This window comes from Exophiala spinifera, assembly GCF_000836115.1.
Source record: "Exophiala spinifera strain CBS 89968 unplaced genomic scaffold supercont1.5, whole genome shotgun sequence".
In the NCBI taxonomy this organism is placed as follows: Eukaryota; Fungi; Ascomycota; class Eurotiomycetes; order Chaetothyriales; family Herpotrichiellaceae; genus Exophiala; species Exophiala spinifera.
In genome coordinates this window covers 651,274-674,081 of record NW_015622517.1, presented here as the reverse complement: position 1 = coordinate 674,081, position 22,808 = coordinate 651,274, and the positions used below count along the sequence as shown (strand labels likewise).

The 22,808-nt window shown below is 51.5% G+C and overlaps 10 protein-coding genes across 10 annotated transcripts; 3 read left to right on the top strand and 7 right to left on the bottom strand.

The window, feature by feature from the left end:
- Positions 1 to 693: 693 nt before the first annotated feature.
- On the bottom strand, positions 694 to 2,454 carry PV08_06824 (uncharacterized protein; the record flags this gene model as incomplete). Its single annotated transcript, XM_016381157.1, has 1 exon — positions 694 to 2,454. The coding sequence occupies one exon, from the start codon at positions 2,452 to 2,454 to the stop codon at positions 694 to 696; it is 1,761 nt and encodes a 586-aa protein (XP_016234259.1).
- Positions 2,455 to 3,165: 711 nt separating this feature from the next.
- PV08_06823 (uncharacterized protein) lies at positions 3,166 to 4,008 on the bottom strand (the record flags this gene model as incomplete). Its single annotated transcript, XM_016381156.1, has 2 exons — positions 3,166 to 3,645; positions 3,778 to 4,008. 2 exons carry the CDS (start codon positions 4,006 to 4,008, stop codon positions 3,166 to 3,168), a joined length of 711 nt encoding a protein of 236 aa, XP_016234258.1.
- Positions 4,009 to 4,843: 835 nt separating this feature from the next.
- Positions 4,844 to 6,933, bottom strand: PV08_06822 (uncharacterized protein; the record flags this gene model as incomplete). Its single annotated transcript, XM_016381155.1, has 5 exons — positions 4,844 to 5,107; positions 5,159 to 6,542; positions 6,600 to 6,771; positions 6,842 to 6,857; positions 6,907 to 6,933. 5 exons carry the CDS (start codon positions 6,931 to 6,933, stop codon positions 4,844 to 4,846), a joined length of 1,863 nt encoding a protein of 620 aa, XP_016234257.1.
- Positions 6,934 to 7,687: 754 nt separating this feature from the next.
- On the bottom strand, positions 7,688 to 8,128 carry PV08_06821 (uncharacterized protein; the record flags this gene model as incomplete). Its single annotated transcript, XM_016381154.1, has 1 exon — positions 7,688 to 8,128. The coding sequence occupies one exon, from the start codon at positions 8,126 to 8,128 to the stop codon at positions 7,688 to 7,690; it is 441 nt and encodes a 146-aa protein (XP_016234256.1).
- Positions 8,129 to 8,258: 130 nt separating this feature from the next.
- Positions 8,259 to 9,196, top strand: PV08_06820 (uncharacterized protein; the record flags this gene model as incomplete). The annotated part of the gene is made up of 4 exons (XM_016381153.1): positions 8,259 to 8,394; positions 8,450 to 8,660; positions 8,709 to 8,823; positions 8,876 to 9,196. 4 exons carry the CDS (start codon positions 8,259 to 8,261, stop codon positions 9,194 to 9,196), a joined length of 783 nt encoding a protein of 260 aa, XP_016234255.1.
- A 697-nt stretch (positions 9,197 to 9,893) lies between these two features.
- Positions 9,894 to 11,397, bottom strand: PV08_06819 (uncharacterized protein; the record flags this gene model as incomplete). Its single annotated transcript, XM_016381152.1, has 2 exons — positions 9,894 to 11,293; positions 11,361 to 11,397. The coding sequence occupies 2 exons, from the start codon at positions 11,395 to 11,397 to the stop codon at positions 9,894 to 9,896; spliced, it is 1,437 nt and encodes a 478-aa protein (XP_016234254.1).
- Positions 11,398 to 12,630: 1,233 nt separating this feature from the next.
- Positions 12,631 to 13,019, bottom strand: PV08_06818 (uncharacterized protein; the record flags this gene model as incomplete). The annotated part of the gene is made up of 2 exons (XM_016381151.1): positions 12,631 to 12,895; positions 12,976 to 13,019. The coding sequence occupies 2 exons, from the start codon at positions 13,017 to 13,019 to the stop codon at positions 12,631 to 12,633; spliced, it is 309 nt and encodes a 102-aa protein (XP_016234253.1).
- A 1,850-nt stretch (positions 13,020 to 14,869) lies between these two features.
- On the top strand, positions 14,870 to 15,814 carry PV08_06817 (uncharacterized protein; the record flags this gene model as incomplete). Its single annotated transcript, XM_016381150.1, has 1 exon — positions 14,870 to 15,814. One exon carries the CDS (start codon positions 14,870 to 14,872, stop codon positions 15,812 to 15,814), a length of 945 nt encoding a protein of 314 aa, XP_016234252.1.
- Positions 15,815 to 16,682: 868 nt separating this feature from the next.
- PV08_06816 (uncharacterized protein) lies at positions 16,683 to 19,952 on the bottom strand (the record flags this gene model as incomplete). Its single annotated transcript, XM_016381149.1, has 1 exon — positions 16,683 to 19,952. One exon carries the CDS (start codon positions 19,950 to 19,952, stop codon positions 16,683 to 16,685), a length of 3,270 nt encoding a protein of 1,089 aa, XP_016234251.1.
- Positions 19,953 to 21,622: 1,670 nt separating this feature from the next.
- PV08_06815 (60S ribosomal protein L3) lies at positions 21,623 to 22,767 on the top strand (the record flags this gene model as incomplete). The annotated part of the gene is made up of 2 exons (XM_016381148.1): positions 21,623 to 22,455; positions 22,512 to 22,767. The coding sequence occupies 2 exons, from the start codon at positions 21,623 to 21,625 to the stop codon at positions 22,765 to 22,767; spliced, it is 1,089 nt and encodes a 362-aa protein (XP_016234250.1).
- Between the last annotated feature and the right edge of the window lie 41 nt (positions 22,768 to 22,808).

Here is a 22,808-nt window from a genome sequence, read left to right as displayed (position 1 = left end):
GGAGTTAACTACCGACCGAGGCACAGTATAATAACATACGACACTGGTACAACGTACTACCTTTTCCAAGTACTACTCTGATGCCCCGTACCATGTACTTTATCCTAAGATAGTTCCAACTCACACCACGTCCAAAGGGGAGGACGTCAGTATACCGGACTCCAGCACTCCTCTGGTCGTGTGGATGATCATATCGCCTAGGGAGGGGGAGACACGGGATGCAACTACGGTATCCTCTTGTCTATGTCCATATCAATCTCCATGCCCATCTCCATGTCCATCTCCATGTCGGCATCCATCCTCCTGTCGTAGTGGTGCACTGATGCAAGCGCTGGAGAGTATTTAGTCGGTACAAGCTCCGTCCCATCATCATAATAAATGACATCAGACCGACCAGACGCCTCGAGCACGAATGAAAAATGATTCCCTACTCCTATTTCTTGAAGTGGTGATGGCGACGACGATGACGACGATGGAAGTCGTATTTCTAACTTTGTTTTAGACTGGTCCGGGCAATAGTATCTCTCTACGTCCCTCTCGGCGCTCACTGGTTCACGGGTTGGAAAAGACTGTGTCCTTATATTCCCCATCCTTCTTCACACGTCGGTATCGTCATGCTCATGCTCATGCCCACACTCTCTCCTCCTCCCAACCCTTTTGCTTTATATAAAAATGGAGACTCCTTTTCGCATCTCAAACCTCGGCACTGTGGACGTGATGATGGTGATGGTGATGATGCTTGAGCTTGTCCCCATCATCATCAACACCAACACCAACAGCGGCACCGGCACCGGCAGCACCACCGTTGGCCAAGAGTCCTTTCTTGCCCTTTCCGAATTTACAGCAGGCCTCGTGCCTTCGCAGGTTGTCAAGTCTGGGAAAGCGCCTTTTACAACCCAAGCCATGAAACTTGCACAGCATGTGTTGATGCTTGGGTCTGTGCGTGGCCATGTGTCGTTTGAAGTTGCTCCCCTCGCCATTCAGGTACTGACCGCAGATGTGGCAGTACATTTTGTTTCCCTGGTGGCAGGACGCAACGTGGTCGTCGCGCACTTGTTTGTACATGAAACTCTTGGCGCAGCCGGGGAAGGTACATTTGAAGGGTCCGCCTTCACCGGTGGCGGCGTTGACGCTGGACGCCGTAGATGCGGAAGTGCTCGCGGATGACCTCGAGGCTGAATTCTTCTCAGAGGAAGACGCCGACGACGAAGCGGCGGCGGCGGCAGCCAGCATCGGCGCGAGATGTTTCTTCGAAATGTGGCCTGTCAGCGCGGCTTCGGAGGTGAATGTTGCCGAGTCGCAGGATTGCCAGGCACACTTGGTGACCCCTTTGACTAGGTGTACTGCCTTGAGGTGCTTTTTCAGATCGGTGGCGGAGGCGAACGAAGCGCCACAGACCGTGCCACATGGCATGAGCCATTGGCACGCACGGGAAGTGGGCGGGGCAGAGACTGCGGAGAGAAGATCTGATGTTTTGGACAACGGCGTCTCTGAAGGTTCGGGTTTGGGTTGTGGCTCCGGTTTGGTGACCGGTGACGGCGGAAATGCCGCGGGCGTCGATGAGAGACTTGCAAGATCCGGCAGAGACAGTTGTTGATGAGCTGTCGCAGGGTGGCAGCCAAACTCCATTCCGAAAGGTGGAAGAGGATATTGCTGCGCCATTCCCGGTGCGCCGCTGCAGAGTTGGGCTTGGGCGATGCTGTCCCAGTAAGGCACTGTATTGCCAAAACATTGATGGTGCATGGGCACGTCGAGAGGCGGTGCCATGGGCTCGGATTGCATGCTGGAAAAATCGGGCGACTGGAAGTTGAGCAATTCGTTCTCGTCGAACTGAGGTGCCGGTTCCGACACTGGAAGGCTGTTGTCACCAAGCAGCGGGACCGAGAACGAAAGGCCCAGCGACTTGTCCTGCTCAAATTCATTCCAGTCAATACAATCGAAGCAAGAGAAGTCACATTCATCACAGGTGTCGTTGCAGATTCGCCCATTGTACTTGTGGTCGATCTGAGCGTCGTTGCAGTCCTGACAATTGTTGACGTATTGGTCGTCAGCCTGGTGATTGTACAGCTGATGCTCTTCTAAACAATCGTCACAATCATCAATGCAGTCCTCGCAGTCCATGGGGCTCGGAGAGTTGTGGAGCGACGCATTGCGGCTGCTTGAAGACTCAGGAATGCCAAAGCCGTCGTCCGGTGTGGTCTCGTGAGTCACTTGATTCATCGCGCCCAGAGGTCGAAAAGCAGGAGGCGCCTCTTCCTCGCCGCAACAAGCAAACTTGTGAGCCTCGGCGGCATACCGAGCAGGGCTTCTAGAAACAACCTGACCTCTCAGCGGTGATCTGTAATTCTGACGACCGGCGAGCCGGGATTTTGTCGGGAAAACATCAAGTGGGTTGACAAAAGACTGGTGGTGGAAGTCAGAGGCCATAAGACCCTGAGGTGATGTTCTACCCATGGTGAAGTCTTCCCAAACGGACGGGAGAGTGGAGGAACACGGAGTTGAACCTGTCAAAGCGAGCAAAAGTTCGCTGGCTATCTGTTCCGATGGGCGCGGGGGGTTGGAAGTCGTCGTTTCGGCGTTGAAGAATTGATAATCGTGCCAAGACAAAGAAAACACACTAGTCCATATCTGGCTAGACACAGCCTGGCGACTGTGCACCTTTGTTGAGAAGTGCAAAGGTAAGTCAACGATGAGAATTGGTCAATTGATTGACTGAATACCCAATTTGCAGCAAGGTAACGTATATCGCGCCGCCCACTATTCCTGAAATGATGCGGGAATGGAATACAAGAGGGAAGACAAGAGGGAAGAAGGAGGAAACGGACTTTGGGGAAGTCAATCTTTGCTGCTGAGTAGCATGGTATATAAGTAAGGTTAGGTTATCTCACATAGGGAGACGTTGAAAATATATGGGTTACTTTTTGAATTATTCCTGCGAGCATCTGCCCTGGCGATAACGTATGTGATCACAAATTTTGACCTAGGTAACCTTCACCTTTCAAGTATGATGCCTCGCTTCACTTCATAGCGTCAGCCCTGACAATATATACCCAAGGACAACCCAAGAGGATCACGGTTCTTTGGCAACACATACCTCTCTGTACAGAGGCTGCCACAAGACCACTTCCAGGGGGCCCGTGGACTACTGAATGGACCATGGCTCGGCTACTCCTTGGCTCCATCCTTGTCCTTGACCTTTTTGACCTCTTCGCCACCATTCTGCTCCGTCATCTCGACGTGCTTCCGCTTCTTCTCGTCCATGTCCTTCTCCTTCATGCCCTCTTCGTACTTTACAATCACGTTCTCGTCGTCATCGATCATGTCAGACTGATTGTCCAGCCCGGCCCACTTGACGATCCCGTCGCCGCGGAACTCGGCGACGCGCTGCGTATAAAACATGTGGCACGTCGGCTTGAATGCCTCCCTGCCCTTTTTCGTGTTGATGCCCTTGATCAGCGGCGGGAACAGGAGGATCATGTTCCGGCCCTCGTCCATGATCGGCGACCGGCAGTAGGCGCAGGACACTTTGCAGGGGAGGTGGTGCGAGATGTCCTTGTTCGTCGGGTCGTACCAGCCTAGTTCATGGTGGCCCTGGGTGAAGTTGATGTCTGATTTGTGGAAGATGGCGGCCCACTGGAACGGTGCCTAATTTTGAGTGCACATTATTCCGAGCAAAGGTCAGTTACATGCGCGTGTCTCTTTTTATGTGTTGCAAGGCAAGCAAGCGACGATGGTCTGCGGTAGATTGGGTTAGGGTCCTTGTAAGTATGCACTTACCCCGTGTAGCCTCTGGCATGTCGTGCAGTGGCAGTACTTTGCGGCCAGCGGTTTGTCTCTGCCGAGTTGGTACGTGACCCTTCCACAGTGGCAGCTCCCTTCCCACTTCACGTCAAAGTCCGGACCGTCTTCGTGCACGCGGTACGGTTCGCGGAACTTCCATTGGTCTTTGTCGCGGTGCGTGGTGTCGCCCGCTTGGAACTGATGAGGTTCTTGTCCGTCAGAAGGCATGTTCGAAACCCGTCTCGGAGATGACGAGGCCACCTGAGGTTGAGAGCGCTTGAGGACAGATGACGAGGGTCTGTTGCAACAGTGGGAAGTATGGTAGGGCTTTTGGGCAGGAGAATTGATGGCTCTAAAATGTGAGTAGTAGTGTCGCGAGGGCTTGAGAAATACTCGTATAGCAGAAGACGTTGGCTTCATGAGGGGTCTAGAAGCGCCACCCGCACAGACAGAGAGAAAGCATCATCAAGAAGTCGAAGAAGGGAGAAAAATGAAAAATTGATCGAACACACCCCAATTTCAGATTCCATAGTCATCCAGCCACCGACCCTCGTTGCGTCCCTGGGGAATCAAGGCTCGTATCGAAGATGGCGGCGGATCTGTCAACCGATGATGTTCTGCTTGGATGCGACGTCAGTCTTACAACGACAAGTCCAAAGGGCTGTCGTAATCGAACAACAACAACTGACATGCGAGGAATTCACCGACTTCTGTCGAGCACGCAATGATGCTATGATTGATCTGTTTGCTAAATGACAGCGTCATCCAACTGCGTCAAGCCTCGTCGAAGTAAGAATAGCTGAAGCATCTACTCGATTTGCTCCGCATGAAAGGAGCATCTTGTGTGACATCATCAGCAGTCACTCAAAAGGATCAAACTTCCCCGGTTCATTCCACCAATAAAGTCGCCGCCCTGATTCTGCTCCTGATACGAATACGAGTACGAGCACGAGTATACCTTCATAACACACTTGCAAGTACCGCAGTCAGGTCCTCGTACACGGCGGAAAAAGCCAGAGTAGTCGAGATTTCATACCAATTTCGTAATCGTTCTGATATCATATCATCCGGATGGGCCTAAAGAACCCATAGGTATCGTGCTATTCGAGGTCCGCAAATGTGCCCTCGATCCACGGAAGAGGCTTTGCCAGATGAAGGCCTCACTAAGAAGCAGCTCGATGTCCTTCTCGTTCCATTCCCTGGTCGGGAGCGCTTGTAAAAACATCAATATCTCTTGAAAATTCATCTTCATCAGTTGGTCCGACCATTTGACCAGAAAAGCTGCGCAAACGTAGAGGTGAAATTGGGAGAAGCCGTTCTCTTCGGCCTAGAGGAGCGCCACTTTAGCAGAAACTCAGCAAAACTGGACTCATCTTACCATATAAGTATCCCACATCCTAATCACGTTCTTGATGCTCAACTCCCTCATCAATAGGCAGTTCATCCACCGAAAACTGAACTGCATGTACTCAACATGCTCGCTTTCGAAGTGGCTGGCCAGCCCAGAATCGATCCTCGTTGTAAGGTCCCGCAGCGCAGCTACCTGCCGGTGAATGCCGGGCTGAGCCACAATGTAATTATCTTGAATGCCGTCCAGTAGCTTCGTCAGACACCAAAACGTGTCTGCTTCAACTGCATCAATGACAGGCCTCGGAAGTTGTCCAGGATCCATGCCGCTTTCGATATCCAGGTCTGTTATGTATGTTCCAAGAAAGACCTGCCAGAAGGGTGTCGCCAGGTCGTTGATTCCTTGTACGTATCCACTGGCAGGATGTCTGATGGCCCAAACGTACAAAATTCGCTCGAGAGACCTTTGGGTGGCTTCATACTGGTAAAGCGGAATGTGTGGGTTAGTCCTGGGAACATCGATGCTGATCTGATGCCAAACAGCTTCATCAAGGCCTCTTCCTCGGCCTGTAGTCACAGGGGGCTGTGAACCAAGCCCAGTCAGACCCGTACTCGATCCATTACGATTTCCCACGCTGCCAGAGTTGAAAGCTTGTCGTACTGCGTCGAGATACTCTTTTCGCTTCCGTTCTAAGGTTGTGACCCTTCTTTCACTATTCGTGGGCAGGTGTCCTAGTAGAATCTGCCACGTTATTGCCCGTACTTCCTCAGGTACTCCCGACCATGCGGCGGATCGGAGATCTGGCAACGACACTGAGCTGGCCTGTAATATGCGCTTGAACTTGTTGATCCGTGAGATTCGTGTGCTGTGTGCTTCTGTCTCTTTTGGGGTCGCATTGCTTGCCAGCACGGGATGATTGATAAGATGTAACGAGTTGGCCGGATCCCGTAGGATGTCTTTGTATTGTGGGCGTAAGATCTTTCCATCGCCCTTCTTCGCGCTGGGATATGACAATGGGTTTCGTTCTTCGGCTATGTCGAAACTGCTGGATCTATGCAGCTGGGGCATGGGCGAAGGTGCTAGCGTCGCACCAGACGATGTCTGGTGAATACTCGGGTAAGTGACGTGTTGTGCTTTCAAAGCCTTGTTCTTGATGCTTCTCTTCCGGCGCATGCTGGCTATGCTAGGTAGTCCAAATTCGTCTTCATCATCTTCATATACAAGGTCGTCATCGTCGGCCTCGACGTCCCCGTCACCAACAACGTCCCAACTCTCACTCAGTACCGAAGAGGTATAACCCGGGTACGCTTTTCGTTCTTGTTCATGGTAACCCCGTCCGTCTGCAGGAGATGTGTGCGAAGATCTCGATGGATGGTTCGGGGGGGATCTAGGGTTAGAGCCTGAGCCTATTGACCTGCAATTTGTCAACTGGCAGTCCGTGTTCGAGACGGTGTATTGGACCCAGCCTTACAATGAATCGAACTTGAACATGTCCGCGTGCGAGTAAGATGCGCCTATCACTTTGTTGGACTTGCCCGAAGCCTGTCGGGAGGATGACCTGCTCCTCCAGAAGGGCGACGAGGGTCGTCTTCCACTTGTTAGCATAATCTGCCGACGGGCGAATTGTCCGTACTCTGATCTGTCTGTGCAGAGTGAGTTGGTCAGCCCAAGGAACAGAACCCAGTACAACGTTGAGAATCAAGTATCACGAACCAACCTGAACCATTTCCTGCGCCAGTCAGCCGAATGTATCAGAGGGGCGGATGTTCATTGTTTACCTGCAGTCCTGGCTTCTTCTGAGCCATGGTGACACTCTGGTGTTCACCTCGGATAGATAGAACAACTCTGTTCTATGAGGGCTTTCTCTTGAACCCTTTTCGCATGTAGTGGAGAGAACATGCTTGCAGACTCACGAAAAGTGCTGCATGGCTCTTCTGTCGTGTATGCCGCGACAGGCTGTCCTACGGTCTACGGGGACTAGGTGAATCGGGGCGGGTGAGGCCACTGCGGCGCCAAGGTCCGTATGGATTAACGATTAGCGCCTGACCCCCCGATCGGGAAACAGAGCGATGCCGCCCTTGCGTCGCCCCGGCTTCGCGAGCCGCCCGAGCGATTGCCCTTGACTTACCGGTTCAAGGCGCGATATCCTGGCGGGACACTACTTTAAGGGCCACGGTGGCTTCGATAGTGCGACGGAGTTAGTAATAAAGCAGCAGGCTTCTCAGTTTTATTGTACTCGAGCAGATCGCAGTCACATTTTACTCCCACGCGACAAGCGTGAAGACCTGGGGTATCTTTGCGTCTTCCCGATCGTCTTTACCGTACAGGAAAGACAGCCCGCACGCAAATGAACGAGTCACAAAGACCTGAGAAAATTCTACCCCCTGGACGACATCTTGAAAGGTTATGAAGCTCAAATGATGTCTGTAGAAGCTGGCCGAAGTGATGCTCGACAGGGAATTCTCTCTACGTTGCTAGGCGGACCAGCAAGATAGCCCCTATTTCATTTTCATCGCCGCCAGTACTCAACTTCTCCTGCAAAGGAACATCAGAACAACGTCAGAGCTTTTCTGCGGTTGGTATCATGATGTCCGCTACAAGCCAATAATGAACATTGGCAAATTCGTCATGATCACTCTGCCACAATCCAGGCGAGTTGGGCGGAAACTGGCTCCCCAACGCCACCATCCTCTGGTCCCTTGGACTCAAAGTCTTGATGGTATCCATATTGCTCAAGAAGGGATACGCCCCTTCGACAATGAGGCACGAACTCTGGAACCAGAAGGCGAGCCCTCGTCTCTTCTCGTTCAGTATTCTGTTCGCACTGCCGCCATGACACACCTTACCGCTGCTCAACACGTCGTCGACGGCTTCCAGTGTTCCAATGGCCGGCCCAATGCCGTCGTTGAAAGTCTTGAGTTGTAGAGGAGTCAAAAGGCCCTGTATCGTTGGGTTCGAGGGTACGGGCTCGTACAAGGTTCGTCGAAGCAATACCGTCATGGCTACCAGCGCCTTGGGGCGTCACCCTTTGGCGCTCGTCTTTACATCTTGGCGTGAAAAATATTAACATACTCGGTCAGAGGCTGAAATCGCAAGCCTCTCTCTCACCTTTCCTTTCATTACCACCACCATGACGACCTCGCAGAGCCCGTCGATCTTGCGCCAGCCTGCTCGCGAGTGGACCGTAGATAATCTCAACTTTTTGCAGGTGAATGACCCGCAACCTTTCACACTTCTGAGTAATATCGCAGCAGGAACCGTCGAAGGTACGTGATATATATGATCTCTGCTAGAATGATGAAATCTGACTTGCCACCCCAGACATTGCAAAACTAGAATACCTCTCGATTCCCACGGAACATATGCTCGACTTCTACTCATACATTTCTCAATATTTCAACCATCCTTTCCGTCAATTCTTCACCTATCTTGAGCATGTTCTCGAAATTCCGGATGATCCCCGCATACAGATACGACTTTTGCGGTCTCTTGTAGACACGCTGTGGTGTCTCAAGAATAGGCGGTTTCTACTGTATGAGACACTTCTAAAGTAATGAAAGACTAACTAACAACGAAATAGGTTTCCCCAGATATTTGAACGGCTGAAGATTGGATGTCAACGAATTAAATGCGATGGACTTTTCGAGCCACGCGAGCCATATGCGTCGAGATTGATTCCAGTGGTGGCATTCTTAGTAAGAAGCGAACAAATTTCTCGAAGAATAAACTTCTAATTACAGACTGCAGGCGTTGGAGGGCTCTGAAGACGACAGGATTCATGAGATCCAACAACTTCTCGCCCAAGCAGTTCTTGCCTTTAAGTATCGACCCAAGATGGATGAATTTACGAGCTTTGTGATGTGCTCAATCGGAGCGGCGGTATATTTGGCTGGGGCCTGTGTCACTCGAGCCTATTTCGAATGTCTTCGAGACGATCAACAACCGAGACAACGTTTACACGTTCATCACTCCCCCATCTACGATCTGACGACTTTAGATGGTAGAAAGGATATATCACTACTTCTACTGAAGATGCTGAACTATGTGCACGACAGAGACCATCCATAGAAAAGGTCAGAGATGCGAGTAAACTCAATATCTCCTCCCGGGCTGATAATGAATACGAGTAATCATCTTCTCTATATCGTTGGATGGATGGATGGATTGTTTTGTTTTGTTTTGTTCTGCACTGGATTTTGAAAACCACTCCTTCTCTCCTCACCATGCTGCCACCACGCATGCATGCATGCATGGTTGGACATCTCTCGAGTAAAGAAAAGCTATGGTACACGTACAGACACCCCTCAACGCATCTCCTAGCACCACAGCACTTCCGCGGCTTGCAGATCGAGCAAATAATTTCAACAAGGAAAAGAAAAATAGGACCCATATGATTGTGTCGATTCCCATTCATTGTCAGTTGGCAAGAATTCTTAACCTGGCTCAGCCTAGCCTAGCCCGTTGTTGTCATGCACAAGAAAAAGAAAATCAACTTATCGATGTCGCTCCCGTCGAGACACAATCTTCCCCTAGACCTTTGTGATCAATTCTCACCTTTGCGAAAGTCTGGGGGTGGGGGGTTTTTTTTGGGAAACTTCATGCGACCAGACCTCAGAGAGTTAGACCGCCTCTGCAGTGTCCCCGAAGTATCGTTGTGAAAGATAAACAAAACCAACCCGTAACCCAGAACTCTCCACAACCTAATCAACCATCAACCTTTCTTCACAGGAGAGCCACGCTTCGCTGCCGGACCACTGGGAGGATTCTATCTTCCATACGGATGGTACCGACCCCTGCCGCCTCGGAAGCCACCACCGGGTTTACCAGGGTTTTTGGGGCCTGTAGGAGCATTCGCCGGGGCACTGGGCTGACCAACCCCGCCGCCCGCAGGACCCTTTGGCGGCTTGGGTGTGTGACCTCTGACTGGTCCAGCAGAATTCCGTCCCGCGTCGGGCTGAGGTACGTCGTCGTACATGCCTTCCCATGACTGCGGGCCGCCGCCCTGGAAGTTTTGGTTTCTCGGACCTTGAGGATATCCGCCTCCTCCTCGTCGGTTTGATTGATGCTCGTACTTTTGCTGTTCGAAGGCAAGCTGTTCTTGCGCCGAGAAGCTGCCACGCTGCCCGCCGGCCCCCATTGACGATGGGCCCATGGGTGGCCGGTTGCCTCCTCCCATCTGCATAGGATTCATGCCACCTTGCTGTTGTTGTTGTTGCATCTGCATCATTTGCTGCATCATCTGGGGGGTCATCCCTTGCATGTTCATGTTCGAATTCTGCGAGTTGGGGCTGTTTCCGCCTTGCATCTTTTGCATCTGCATCATCTGCTGCATCATTTGAGGATTCATCTGGTTCATGCCCATGTTCCCCATGTTGCCCATGTTGCCCATCATGTTGGTAACCATTTGCTGCTGCATCATGGCGAAGTACTGCTGCATGCGTTGCCAGTACTGTGCCATCATCTGCGGGGTCATGCCGGAATTGTTGCCCATCATGTTTGGAGCTGCGCTCTGGCTGGGCTGGCTGGCGTTGTTACCGTCGTTGCCACCGAAGCGATCGTCTCGTCCGAACTTGCCCCTTCCTCGGCGTGAGAAATCGTCGTCTTCGCCCATCTTGCCTCGAGGCTGGGCTCTCTTGACCTCGATAGGCTTGCCGAGGATTTCCAATGGTTGGTACTCGAGACACTTTTCGACCGCAGTGTCGCTGTCGAAAGTAACAAATCCAAAGCCTCGGGGCCGACCGGTATCTTTGTCCATCATCAGTGTAGCATCGACAACTCTTCCGAACTGCGCGAAGAAGCTCTCAAAGTCCTCTTCGGTGGCATCCTGGCTCACTCCACCAACAAAGATCTTGGCCGTCTTCTCTTGTTCGTCTCGGGGGATGGCACGCTTGGGGTCGATCTGGAAAGGAGAACGTAAGCGTCTGTCCTTTGGGGGTATCTTCTGGCAAGGGGAGCCAGGCTTTTCCTGTCCTCCTTTGGGGCTCTTGGGGATAAACCTTACAATTTTTCCATCTAGAAAGTGCTCCTTGACCATGACCGTGTTGACCGTTTTGGGGTCTTTGAAGGTCAAGAAGCCAAAGCCTCGTGAGCGGCCGGTGGCGCTGTCTCGCATGACGGTACATTCCTGCACTTCGCCAAACTGGGAGAAGTAGTCATGAAGAGATTCTGCAGCGAGTCAGATACTTCATCGAGGGAGCTGGGAACAGTCGTTCGCGGCGGTGGATGAACATACGATCAGTCGTTTCCCAGTTAAGACCACCAATGAACATTTTTCTGTAGAAAGGACCCTGTTAGCTATGAACTATGTTGATGTTGAACAGCGCACGTAGGGAAGACAATAGATAACAAGTAGCAACAAAAGGGGGAGTGCGCGGAGTGTCCCAAGAGGACAGGATGCAGCTTTAGTCATCGCTTGTATAGCGCCATCGTAGTCAAGACGCAGAGCTGTCCGCGTTCATAAACTCATACATAAACGACTGAGATGAAGGGCAGCTCTATGTCAATGATGACCAAGTAGCCTTGTCGAGCGAATGCTGTAGACTCTAGCCGTGTCGACAGATACGTGATGCCGAATGTGCGAACGTGCACAGAGACGCCAGGTGATTATCGCCCTCTCGCGAAATTGTTCTGCCTGCGCCATGCTACACGTTGGCATCATGTTCTTGTAGAGGGAGTTCCGCGCAAGTCTGGCATTTTGTTGATTTGATAAACGTGTCGACTTGCACCACACACTGCACTGTTGCAGCTTATACTGTCTCTTCGACGACTTGTCTATCCTCTCGCAGGAATCAACTCGATCAAGCGAGTAGAGATTGTTTGCTTGGTGGCTGGTTTGACATTCACAGATACTCTTAAGCATTTATCTCCTGCCTGAGTATGGAAGTGTTACTCTGCTCTGCTTGGTATAGTATCTCGTTGTATGGCAGGATCCCATCGTCCTCTTCCGTCTCTGCTGCGTGGTATCTTTCTGAATTGCAATCGTACGGGCTAGTTCGTAATTGTAGCTAGGACTGGAGGCTACCTTCAGGTTGTTGAGCTCTGTTTGTAAACCTCAGATCGGATTTCCACAGCCGAATACCGCGGTCCTCTCCTCTCTGCTTCCAGCTCAAGTGCTCCCATGAGAACAAGCTCAACATCACAGCTTGACTGTTGTTTTCAGAAATGGTCGCCTCGTTTCTTCTTTCAATGGTACTAGTCAACCCGAAACAACCACCACGCCCGACCCAGCGATCATCATTCGACGCAACTGGCGCTTCCATCCAGTATTGCTGGGGCGTAGGATCAACGTTGATCAGGTCTGACCCATTATTGGTGCGACGACGGGAGCCATGCACATAGAGGAGCCAGTACTTGGGCACCGAATGGTCGTTACTCACTCCAGGGTCTCTTACGAATCTGGATGACATCCTCCTCTTGTTGTACAAACACGAGAAGGGAGAAAGTGCAAGATGAACAAATGCACGAGGGACATGACAATAACTTGGGCAGTGGACAAATCAAACTTACCCATCCTCCTTCAGAGTGACATTGTATTTTTGCTCCTGTGATGGTTCTGCCTTTTCTTGTTCTTGGGGGTCTTGTTTGAAGCTAGACTGAGGCTCCTCGAAAGCTGAGTTATCAGCATCGAAGGCGGCCGGGTCATAAGCAGTTTCGGGTTCTTCTCCGTAGCCTGGAACATCATTCTGTTTCATAGGAGTGTCGGTTGCGAGAGGTTGTGAAGGGACTGGAGCTGTACCGGCGGCTGCGGCATTTTCATCACCATCGTAACTAAAGAGTCGGCGTTAGTAGTGGAAACGCTGGCACAAGCTGGTGCGCCGAATGGCGAGGTTCGAAGTGAGCAGACTTACAGATCGGCGAAGAGATCCTCCTCAACTTCATCTGGTTCTGCCATCTTGAGATTCACTGAATATCAAGAGTTGAAGGGAAGGAAACAAGAGCAATGAGCCTTGTTTTCAGCTCAATCGACTGCGCGAATGAGGGGAGGACGAGCAAGGGTGACAACTCGCGAAGGTTTGCGGAGACGCACAATCAGAGCGACGAGATGGTGAGAGCGACAGAGGATATGATACAAGGCGGGACAAATGGTTTGAACGACGCGATGGCTGCGGAAGACGTGTAATAACACAAGTCGCAGTGAAGGATGCAGGGCAGAACCTTGAAGTCATCTCAAGGTTTCCTGGACTGTCGTTTGATATCGGTCACTGCGCGGGCTTGGCGGGCGTTCACGCCGCTTTTAAAACCAGCACGGCGCCATCCTCGTTCATTTTCTCTTCCTTTCTCTTTCTTCATGTTCTGGGATAGTCGTGAATATGACTTGAAGCTCAAAGCTCGAAATCGTGCTAACACTCTGTACGCCATTTTTCGCTGGGACTGAGATTGCCAGTTCAAGCGGAAAACAGTCCTTCTCAAGTTATGGAGATTTGACAAATGAATGACCAAATCAGCAATGAAACTGAGGTTCGAGGACAGACAACTTGGGGATCTATCATCTGCATTCATTGCTAGCATCTACTCGGCCTGACTGGATGTGGCTGTCTGCAGGCACTTTGGATGAAAAGTGTTTCTTCATCAAAACTCAGGACCAAAGGTATGGGAAAGCCCACTATCCGGTACGCTTTGCTTGAGGACATCGATCTGGATGTGAAAATACTTGCACTTTTACGACTCTCGGCAAGCCCAACTAAAGAGAATACTTCCATTCGAAACGAGCGGCATTCCTGTTTCTTTGCTGCGTCAACACATCAGGCAGGCGTTTGAACGAGCTGGGAACCTGTACGCCGTGTATGTGTTCTCAGGAGGTGGGCATTGATAGCAGAAACTCCCTACCTCTTGCCAGGCCATGGCTTGCATCGACCACAACTATCAGTCACAGAACAACCAAGCCGCAGCCCAGCACATCTACTATTGTATCCGTAGTCAAGGTGTGTTATTATCGGCTTGAAGTTGAGCCGACGAGTCCGGGTGTGTTAGTGACTTTAGTACCGTTGAGGCGTTGCTGAAGTCGTAGGCTCTTACGACATGCATGTAGAATAGTAGGCGTAGAAAGTGAGGAAGCCCTTCGCGTCCCAGGCAATTACATACCTGCTACATGTGCCTTCCGTACCTTTAGGTTTACAAACATGGCGTGAGTAGTGGGACGGGCAGCCCTTTAGTTCCAAGTCAGGTGAGTCGCGATGCTGCACCTGGGCAGAACAAGCAATGGTCGAACGGCCCTGGTAGAGGCAGTGCTTGCGGGTCGCCTTCTGTTTTATTCTGGGACTTCTCTCGTACGTAGTGCACGGTCGAGACGGAGGAATTGTCTTTCCGTTTCTGGCGGGGTATGTTTTGCTATCCCAGGCTGCAACATTTAAATTGATTCCTACCCAAGAATATGGCAGGGTAGGAACTTGTCCCGGGTGAGTGATATGAGAAAGTTGACTCGCAGGTGTTTGCAAGGACAAGTACAACATCGTCGTGTCTACAACATCGTCAAAGCATCGGAAAGACTGAGACCTACGTCCATCTTGTGTCTACGCTGAATGAATACAACAACACCATCGCAATCAGATTGTTGTACGGCATTAGACATATGGGTACACAAGAGACAAAACTACATACATAAGGTACATATGTGCTGATCTGTTTCTCAGGAATCTGGTACTCGGACATCGCTTTCTGTTTTTCATTCGACACCACCCTTGTGTGCAACAAGGATCATAAAATCGTAACTATTTGAACCTAGGGAGGGCACTGTTCGTAATCATGGTCAATTTCAATCCTCGAACGGATATTCCACCACTCACAGACAAAGTCATACTCGTGACAGGAGGCAACATAGGTCTCGGAAAGCAATCAATTCTCGAATTCGTTCGCCACCAACCAAAGGAGATATGGCTTGCAGCGAGAAATCTGGAAAAAGCCACGGCCGCAGCTGAGGACATCAAGCGCCAAGTACCTGGTGCGAACATCACGTTGCTCGAAATGGACCTGTCGTCGCTTGAGAGCGTCAAGAACGCGGCGGATCGGGTTCTCGCCACAACCGAGCGACTGGACATATTGATGCTCAATGCCGGTATCATGGCGGCGCCGCCGGGCACGACGAAGGACGGGTACGAGGTCCAGTGGGCCACTAACCATCTTGGACACGCACTTCTCGCGAAGTTGTTGGTGCCCCTTCTCGAAAAGACGGCGAAGCGAGCAGGAAACGGAGACGGTGCAGGTGGTGGCGACGTGAGGATCGTGTGTCTGTCGAGCCGCGGACACGTCTACGGGCCCAAAGGAGGCGTGTCGTTTGAGAGTCTCAAGACGGACGGGGCGACCCTGGGCGCGTACCAACGCTACGGACAGAGCAAATTGGGGAATATCCTCTGGGCGAGGGAGATGAGTAGGAGGTACCCCTGGATGAAGGTGGTCAGTGTGCATCCGGGCGTCGTGGGTACGAACCTGTTGAATGGCGCGACAGGCAGTCCGGCGTGGATCAAGGCTGTGTTGGGCGCGAGTAAAGCCGTAGGGTTGACGGCTAGTGTCGAGAAGGGTGTGAGGAACCAGCTTTGGGCCGCGACGGCCGACGAAGACAAGGTCAAGAATGGAGAGTACTTTGAGCCCGTGGGCGTGATGGGAAAGGGCAGTAAGGAGAGTAAGGATGATGACTTGGCCAGGAAAGTGTGGGAATGGACTGAGGCAGAGCTGGATCGGTTTCTTGCATGACGCTGGTTGGGTAGGTAGGTATACAGTAATAGTGCAGAACCATCGAAGCAATCATATCCTGTCCATTTTTTACGGTTCATGGAATTCTCTTGGCAGCCTTGAAGACCATCGATATCAGAGAATGGACATAAAGTCTGATACTCTACACCTCAGATCAAATAAAAAAGGCAAAGCCACCCACGGGTGCGTTTTGCCCTTTATAGCAGGGCCAATTACTATTGAGGTGCCTGCCTGGGTGGGCAGCGTGGGGGAACCCGAAAAAAAAAGGTTTACGAGGGTTGAGTGGTGTTGCTGCCAGCGAGAAAGTATTGCCACACTCACTAACTATTTAGCTGCTGGGGCCCCCAACCTTGTTCAACTGCTATCCTCATATCCCCTGGCAGTGAGGAATTGAGGCATTCAAAGTTCTTCATGGTCTCGTCTGTGAGTTCCGATACGATCTCTACCGCTACGCCACTCGACCACTCGTATGATGAGGGAAAGTTGACTTGTCAAATTCATCAAGAGCAAGTGCTCGGTGTCGGCGCACCTAACAGATTGGACACAAGCACCTGCTAAATCCAACTCCAACTGGTACCGCGCTTGACTCGGAATGTACGCCAGAACTACCACCACCAAAGTATGAGATAGCCAGATGTAGAACCCCTCGAGAACGCCATACCTTGCAAATTAGGCACCTACGTAACAACGCTCTCCACACTCCAGATCCTATGTACTGACACGAGATGAAAGGAAATACCAAAAGAAGGTCCATCTACATCGTGGCCCGAAACCATATCATGGAAGCACCCTACTCCGCCCAAAACTCGTCCAGTCCAACCCCCGCTCGCTATGCTGCAACAACACAATCATATCAGGTGGCATCACATCATTCTTGGATGACCATAGGAATCATACCCATCTCCGTGCACTCCTCGGAAGTCGGACTCAGTTCTTCCAGATCCTCTACTGCCACAGTGATCTCGGCACGTTCAGCCTTCTTCCCCTTTTCAGGCATTGGCTTCCTCGCCCAACCGATCAGTAGCTTCCAGCCTGACCCATATTCCTTACCTTCTTCAATCATCTCGTCAACACCCTCGAGCCAACGGGCCTGTTCTCTACCAGACTCGGCTCGAACCTTGACCAGCCACTCCTCCCACATCCTAGCACCAAGCAATCCAGTCAAGTCTGCAACATCCTCTGTGCTCCCGACAGGTCCCTGGACAGCTTCCACGTCCATGTATTGCTTTACGATCTTGCTAATTGTTGACACTTCGCTGATCGGCCGCGGCGCTGGGACAAAAGGTTTGGCTCCTTGACGCCACGAATGCCATCCACCAATGTAGCCGTGGACGCTCTCTTCAACTTCCTTTGGAGGTTTTCGGCCCATGGGCACGAATACCCATGCTCTCTTGACGCCAGTGAAGCCCTCTTTTTTCACTCTGCGCAACCAACTTCGGGCTGCTTCGCGTTCGTATCCTCGGCGGTGCAATTCGAAGCCAAATTCAACAGACATGGCATCTCCTCGTGGTCCGGCATGGGCGATTGTCGAGTCCATAATCATATAGTCAATGAAACCGCCCGGCTTCAACACTCGCTGACATTCACGCAATGCCAGATCCCATTCGTCAATCTCGGGAACACCTGGCACGGGATTGTGTTTCAGCAGGACGTGAAGTGACCGTGCCGAGATGACGTCGAAATGGCCACTGCGGAAAGGTAATTGCCAAAGATGAGGAACAGAGACCGTCCGATGGTTTTTGGGTGCTTCAGGTTTAGGCTTTCCTTGCGGTCTTTGCGATTGAGATTGCTCTTTGGTGATGACTGTGTAGATCTTGACATTGGGCCATTCAAGAGCCGCATGCCACGCCCATGATGCACATGATGTACCGCCTATGTCGAGAATGCGAATCCTTTTACTGCCAACGCAATTAGGATGGTCGAGGGGAATTGTGGACTTCGTCTTGAGGCGTTGACATGCCGCTGCGGAGGCAAGGAGACGCCCTCCATACATCGTTCTCAGGGCATCAATTTGCCAGCTGGATGGTTCGATAGAGGCAAGAGCGAGCTGCTCACGCTCGGCAGTCTTGAACGCTATCTGTTCGGAGGTCTGCTCAAAGATACCTGTGGCTCGAGGGTTCTGACTGAACGGGCCTGCATATTTTGGTCTCTTATGCTCTAGGAGGATATGTTGACCTAATAAATTCGTGATGTGTTGTTCTGGAAGAGCCACGCGGAAGGCTTGTATAGCCTCTAGCCGGGAACTAGCATGGATGAATGCATCGCGTCGTTTGCGATTACTGAGCATATAGCGGAATGCATTCAAAAACACAGCTTCCTTGGTGTCTGGTTCCGTACTGGACAGCTGCTTCTTCGACGGCGCGACAGCTACAGCTGCATCAACGTTGACATTGTCCGAGAACATCACTGTCCGACGCGCCGCAAGGTCAGGTTTAGCTTTCTCTTCTTCGCCACCCTTTTTCTCATCTTGATTGTCGTTAGGGTCGGAGTCGAGTATTGCAGATAAATATCCGGTTTGAGCGGCAAGCCACGACCCCGTCAAGTGTAGGTTTCGGCTCGCGTTGTGCTTAAGCTCGTCGAAATACTTCTCGTCATACTCGAAGCTGGCCTTTCTTGGATCTTGTGGTGGCTTCACATCATCACCTGGGCCGTAGAGATCATCGTCTTCAGATCCTCGACTTTTTGCTTTTTGACCTTTGGGACTAGTGTTGATATCAAAAAGTGCCTGTCGTGCGGTGGGTGGACCTTCGGTCAAGTTTGTGTCATCGACATCCAGAACAGTTTCTACCTCGTTACTTGAACTTGAATTGTCCCAAGGCCGGTTGTAGAATGTTTCGGCCGTGGCAGTATTTGGTATACTTGGAGCTCTGGACTTGTTCAGGCACCAGGTATGACGAGACCCACTCTGCAAAGACGAGAAGAATCCTCCGGGAGACGGAATACTGAGTTGAGTAAAGCTATAGTCGGATATCGGAGTCTCTCCATCTGCACTGCGTGGTCTGTTTATGAGGTGAGGATCTAACAGCTCGCGCATTTCTTGACGTCTTCCGGGTTTCTTTGATGAGCCCGATCCTGAGCCTGAAGAAGTCGAGAGATTTTCCGCACTCCCATTGCCTGCCAGGCGCTGAAGGATTTGCAATGCATCCGGTGGTAGACGGACACCAGGATCTGACCCGTTGGATCGTGGTTTGACTTCCTCGAAGGTTTTCAACTCATCAAGTGTAGGCATTAAGGGTGAAATATCTTGTGGTGTGGCCCCAGGTACTTGAGGAAAGCTGACGACCATCTCCGTCCACGCTGTTGCTGTAGGAGAGAGGATATTGGAAAATGAGTGGTTGGAATGGGCTTCTGCTGGCGAGAAGATTACACTGTGGCCATCGTCGAGTGCAATTTCGAGATGCTGTGCATGGACTGCAGGTGCACTCGGTGAGACACCCCAGCTCGAACCTTGTTCGACCTCAAGCTGCCTCAGGTCTGGGGTCACCGGAGCGCTCAACCCTTGAACACAGGGAGACTCAGACGCGGTACTGTTGCTGTCGCCCAAAGAGGGTGGTGCATTTGCTGCAGGTACAGATCTTGACAGGGCTGACAATGTTGTGGGAGAGAGGCGAATCTTTGTGGCTGGTGACATGCCGTAGGCTATTTCTTTGATCGGACTGCTGTCCACTGTACCCCAAGAATCGCGAGGAATGATCAAGGCTGGATACCTGTTTCGACTTGATCTGGTACTGGAACAACTGCTCCTGCTAGATTCAGAGGCGAATGTGGTTGGGTCGCTGGCAAGAGATGGACAGTCATCACTGAAAACTGTCCCTGCTTCGCTGTCGGAGGAAGAACTCCTGACTGAGTTGCGTGGAAATCCATCGCTAGCGCTGCTAGCTGGAGATGGCTCGCACGAGGATACTGGTGACGCGGCGTATGTGGTCGTGGCGAGAGAGCTCTTTCGAGGAGCTACTGTAAAGAGCTGAGGATTCCAAGCCGCAGGACGACCGATGATCGTCGAATCACTTCCATCTCCTTCGCTGTCACTTTTCACCCCTTGACTACCATCTTCCTTCTCTTCGATAATAGTATTAAGCTGTCGTCCGCGGGCCAGCCGAGGCGGGGATTGGTAAGTTGTCGACGGTAAAACGCTCATGCTTTCGGAAGGCCAGCCTTCACAAGATATTACGTAGTTGACAGCTGGTTTTTGTCAAGTATTCATCGAGGGCCAGCCCGGTATCTTATAGCGAAGTAGTATTAAAAAGCTCGTAGAGCGTCGCCGATCAACGGTCGGACGCGGAAAACGACAAGGTAAGGAGCGAAAGTAGAGAAGGCCGGTATCAGCCAGCAACTCCAGCGGCGATGAGGTATCAAGCAAGAAGAGTATTCATGGGCATATTGATGGGTAAGAAGATGAGTACGCAGAAAGCCCGCTGTGGAAGCGCCGTGAAAGTCAACATTGGCGCCCGTTGAAACCTGGAGGGAAGATTGCTGAGCGGCACTGCCATGTCACGACCACATTCACGGATTGAGCATCGGTACGGCGTCAAGTGTTCTCAATTGGAGCAGACGGTGGTGGATAAAAGCCTCGACGCATAGCCGAGAGCCTGAAGAGACATCTCGAGCCAATTGCGGCGCCAGTCCAGCTGCAACCCGTCGAAATGAGCCGGGAGGCGGCATTGATGCTCGTTCGATAGTGTCGAGACATGTTGGCAGGATGTTGGAGGGAACAGTGGGATGGTTGGTCGAGCGACATTGAGGGGAGAGCTTGAGAAGTCTCATGGTTGGTTACCATTTCATAGCGCCGAGTGCCGGGCGCTTACCCCAGCGCTACCAAGTAGGCCACTATTTATGGCATCACACCGTATCTGCAGATGTTGGCCAATGGTGAAAGATGAGAGGCACACGGATTGACCCTTCATGATATCAGTCTGAAGAAGAATATCGGCCTGTAGCGCCGCGCTCATCGGCTGATGAACAGCAAGACATGAGGTAGATACGAAACAGTGATGTTATCGAGCCGAACATTGTCTATATCAACATTATGGTCCACCGTAATATCTCTACGGTCAAGCGATAGACAGTCGAAGAAAGAATTGGCCTTCCACCTATCAACTGCAAGCCTGGGAGTATGAAATACACTTCGTAGTAGCTGTAATCACCTAAAGAAATACTCGGGCGATTGAGTCCTGTTCATGACTGTAATGGCCTGATGTTCTCCGCCATGCTTGCGTGGTGCCAATACTCGATGTGAAGAGGCTACTCCCAGAGCATCAAAAGTCACGAAAGGGAGTGGTGAACTCAGCCTGCTATCCAAGTGCAGCGATAGTATTACTGTGCTTCTGAAAGAAAATTCTTTTAGAGAGTGGTGAGGTTAAGGATCACTAACTGTCTTAGCGCCAATTATTATTGGCCAAAACTTAGTTTAGCTCCCGCGAAATCTTGGCGGGGCGCTACACATTAAAACTGTTCCGCAGGCTATCTTCCTATACAAAAATCCTCCATAACAGCTTCAAACTCACCAAAACAGCCATGTAAGTCATCTAACATCATCAAATACTTGTTCTAACCCGATTAGGTCGCACCGCAAGTTTGAGGCTCCAAGACACGGTGAGTTTTCCCGAGTTTTCCGAGTTTAAACGACTTTTCAGCGCCTCAAAAGAGTTGAAAACGACGCTGCAAGAGGACAACGTTGAGTTCCAGGCTGACGCTGTGTCAATAGGGTCATTGGCCTATCTCCCGCGCAAGAGAGCCGCCCGTCATCGAGGCAAGGTCAAGAGCTTCCCGAAAGATGATAAAACCAAGCCTGTTCACCTCACCGCCGCCATGGGCTATAAGGCCGGTATGACCACGATCGTGCGCGACCTCGATCGACCTGGCGCAAAGATGCACAAGAAGGAGGTTGTTGAAGCGGTCACGGTTATCGAGACACCACCAGTATGTCAATGGCGGAAGGGAATCCGAGCGAGGGCTAACACTGGGCAGATGATCGTTGTCGGTCTCGTGGGCTACATCGAGACTCCTCGCGGCCTCCGATCTCTCACCACCGTCTGGGCTGAGCATCTCAGCGACGAATTGCGACGACGATTCTACAAGAACTGGTACCGATCGAAGAAGAAGGCATTCACCAAGTACGCCAAGCAACACTCGGACAACAAGGGATCCTCGGTCACTCGTGAGCTCGAGCGCATCAAGAAGTACTGCACCGTTGTCCGTGTCCTCGCACACACCCAGATCCGCTCGACTCCGCTGAAGCAGAAGAAGGCGCATTTGATGGAAGTTCAGATCAACGGTGGAAGCGTCGCAGACAAGGTCGAGTTCGGCCACGGCTTGTTCGAGAAGCCCGTCGAGATCGACAGTGTCTTCGAGCAGAACGAGATGATTGATGCCATTGCTGTCACCAAGGGTCACGGTTTCCAGGGAGTCACCAGCAGATGGGGTACCAAGAAGCTTCCGAGAAAGACACACAAGGGTCTGCGCAAGGTCGCCTGTATCGGTGCATGGCATCCTTCGCACGTCCAATGGACTGTCGCTCGTGCCGGTCAGATGGGCTACCACCACCGTACCTCTGTCAATCACAAGATCTACCGTATCGGCAAGGGCAAGGACGAGAAGAACGCAGCAACCGAGTTTGACGTTGTCAACAAGCAAATCACACCGTATGTTCCGATGTTTGTTTTTTCCACTTTTGTATGTCTTCTAACTTGGTCTGCAGAATGGGTGGTTTCGTCCACTACGGTGAGGTCAAGAACGACTTCGTCATGCTCAAGGGTTCCGTTCCCGGTGTCAAGAAGCGAGTCATCACTCTCCGAAAGTCCATGTTCCCTCACACCTCCCGCAAGGCTCTCGAGAAGGTCGAACTCAAGTGGATCGATACTTCGTCCAAATTCGGTCATGGTGCTTACCAGACTCCTCAGGAGAAGAGACAGTTCTTGGGCACACTCAAGAAGGACTTGGTTGCTTCCTCCTAAGCTGCCAGGCTTGAGTGGGGGGCTGCCAAGAAGCAAGCTAG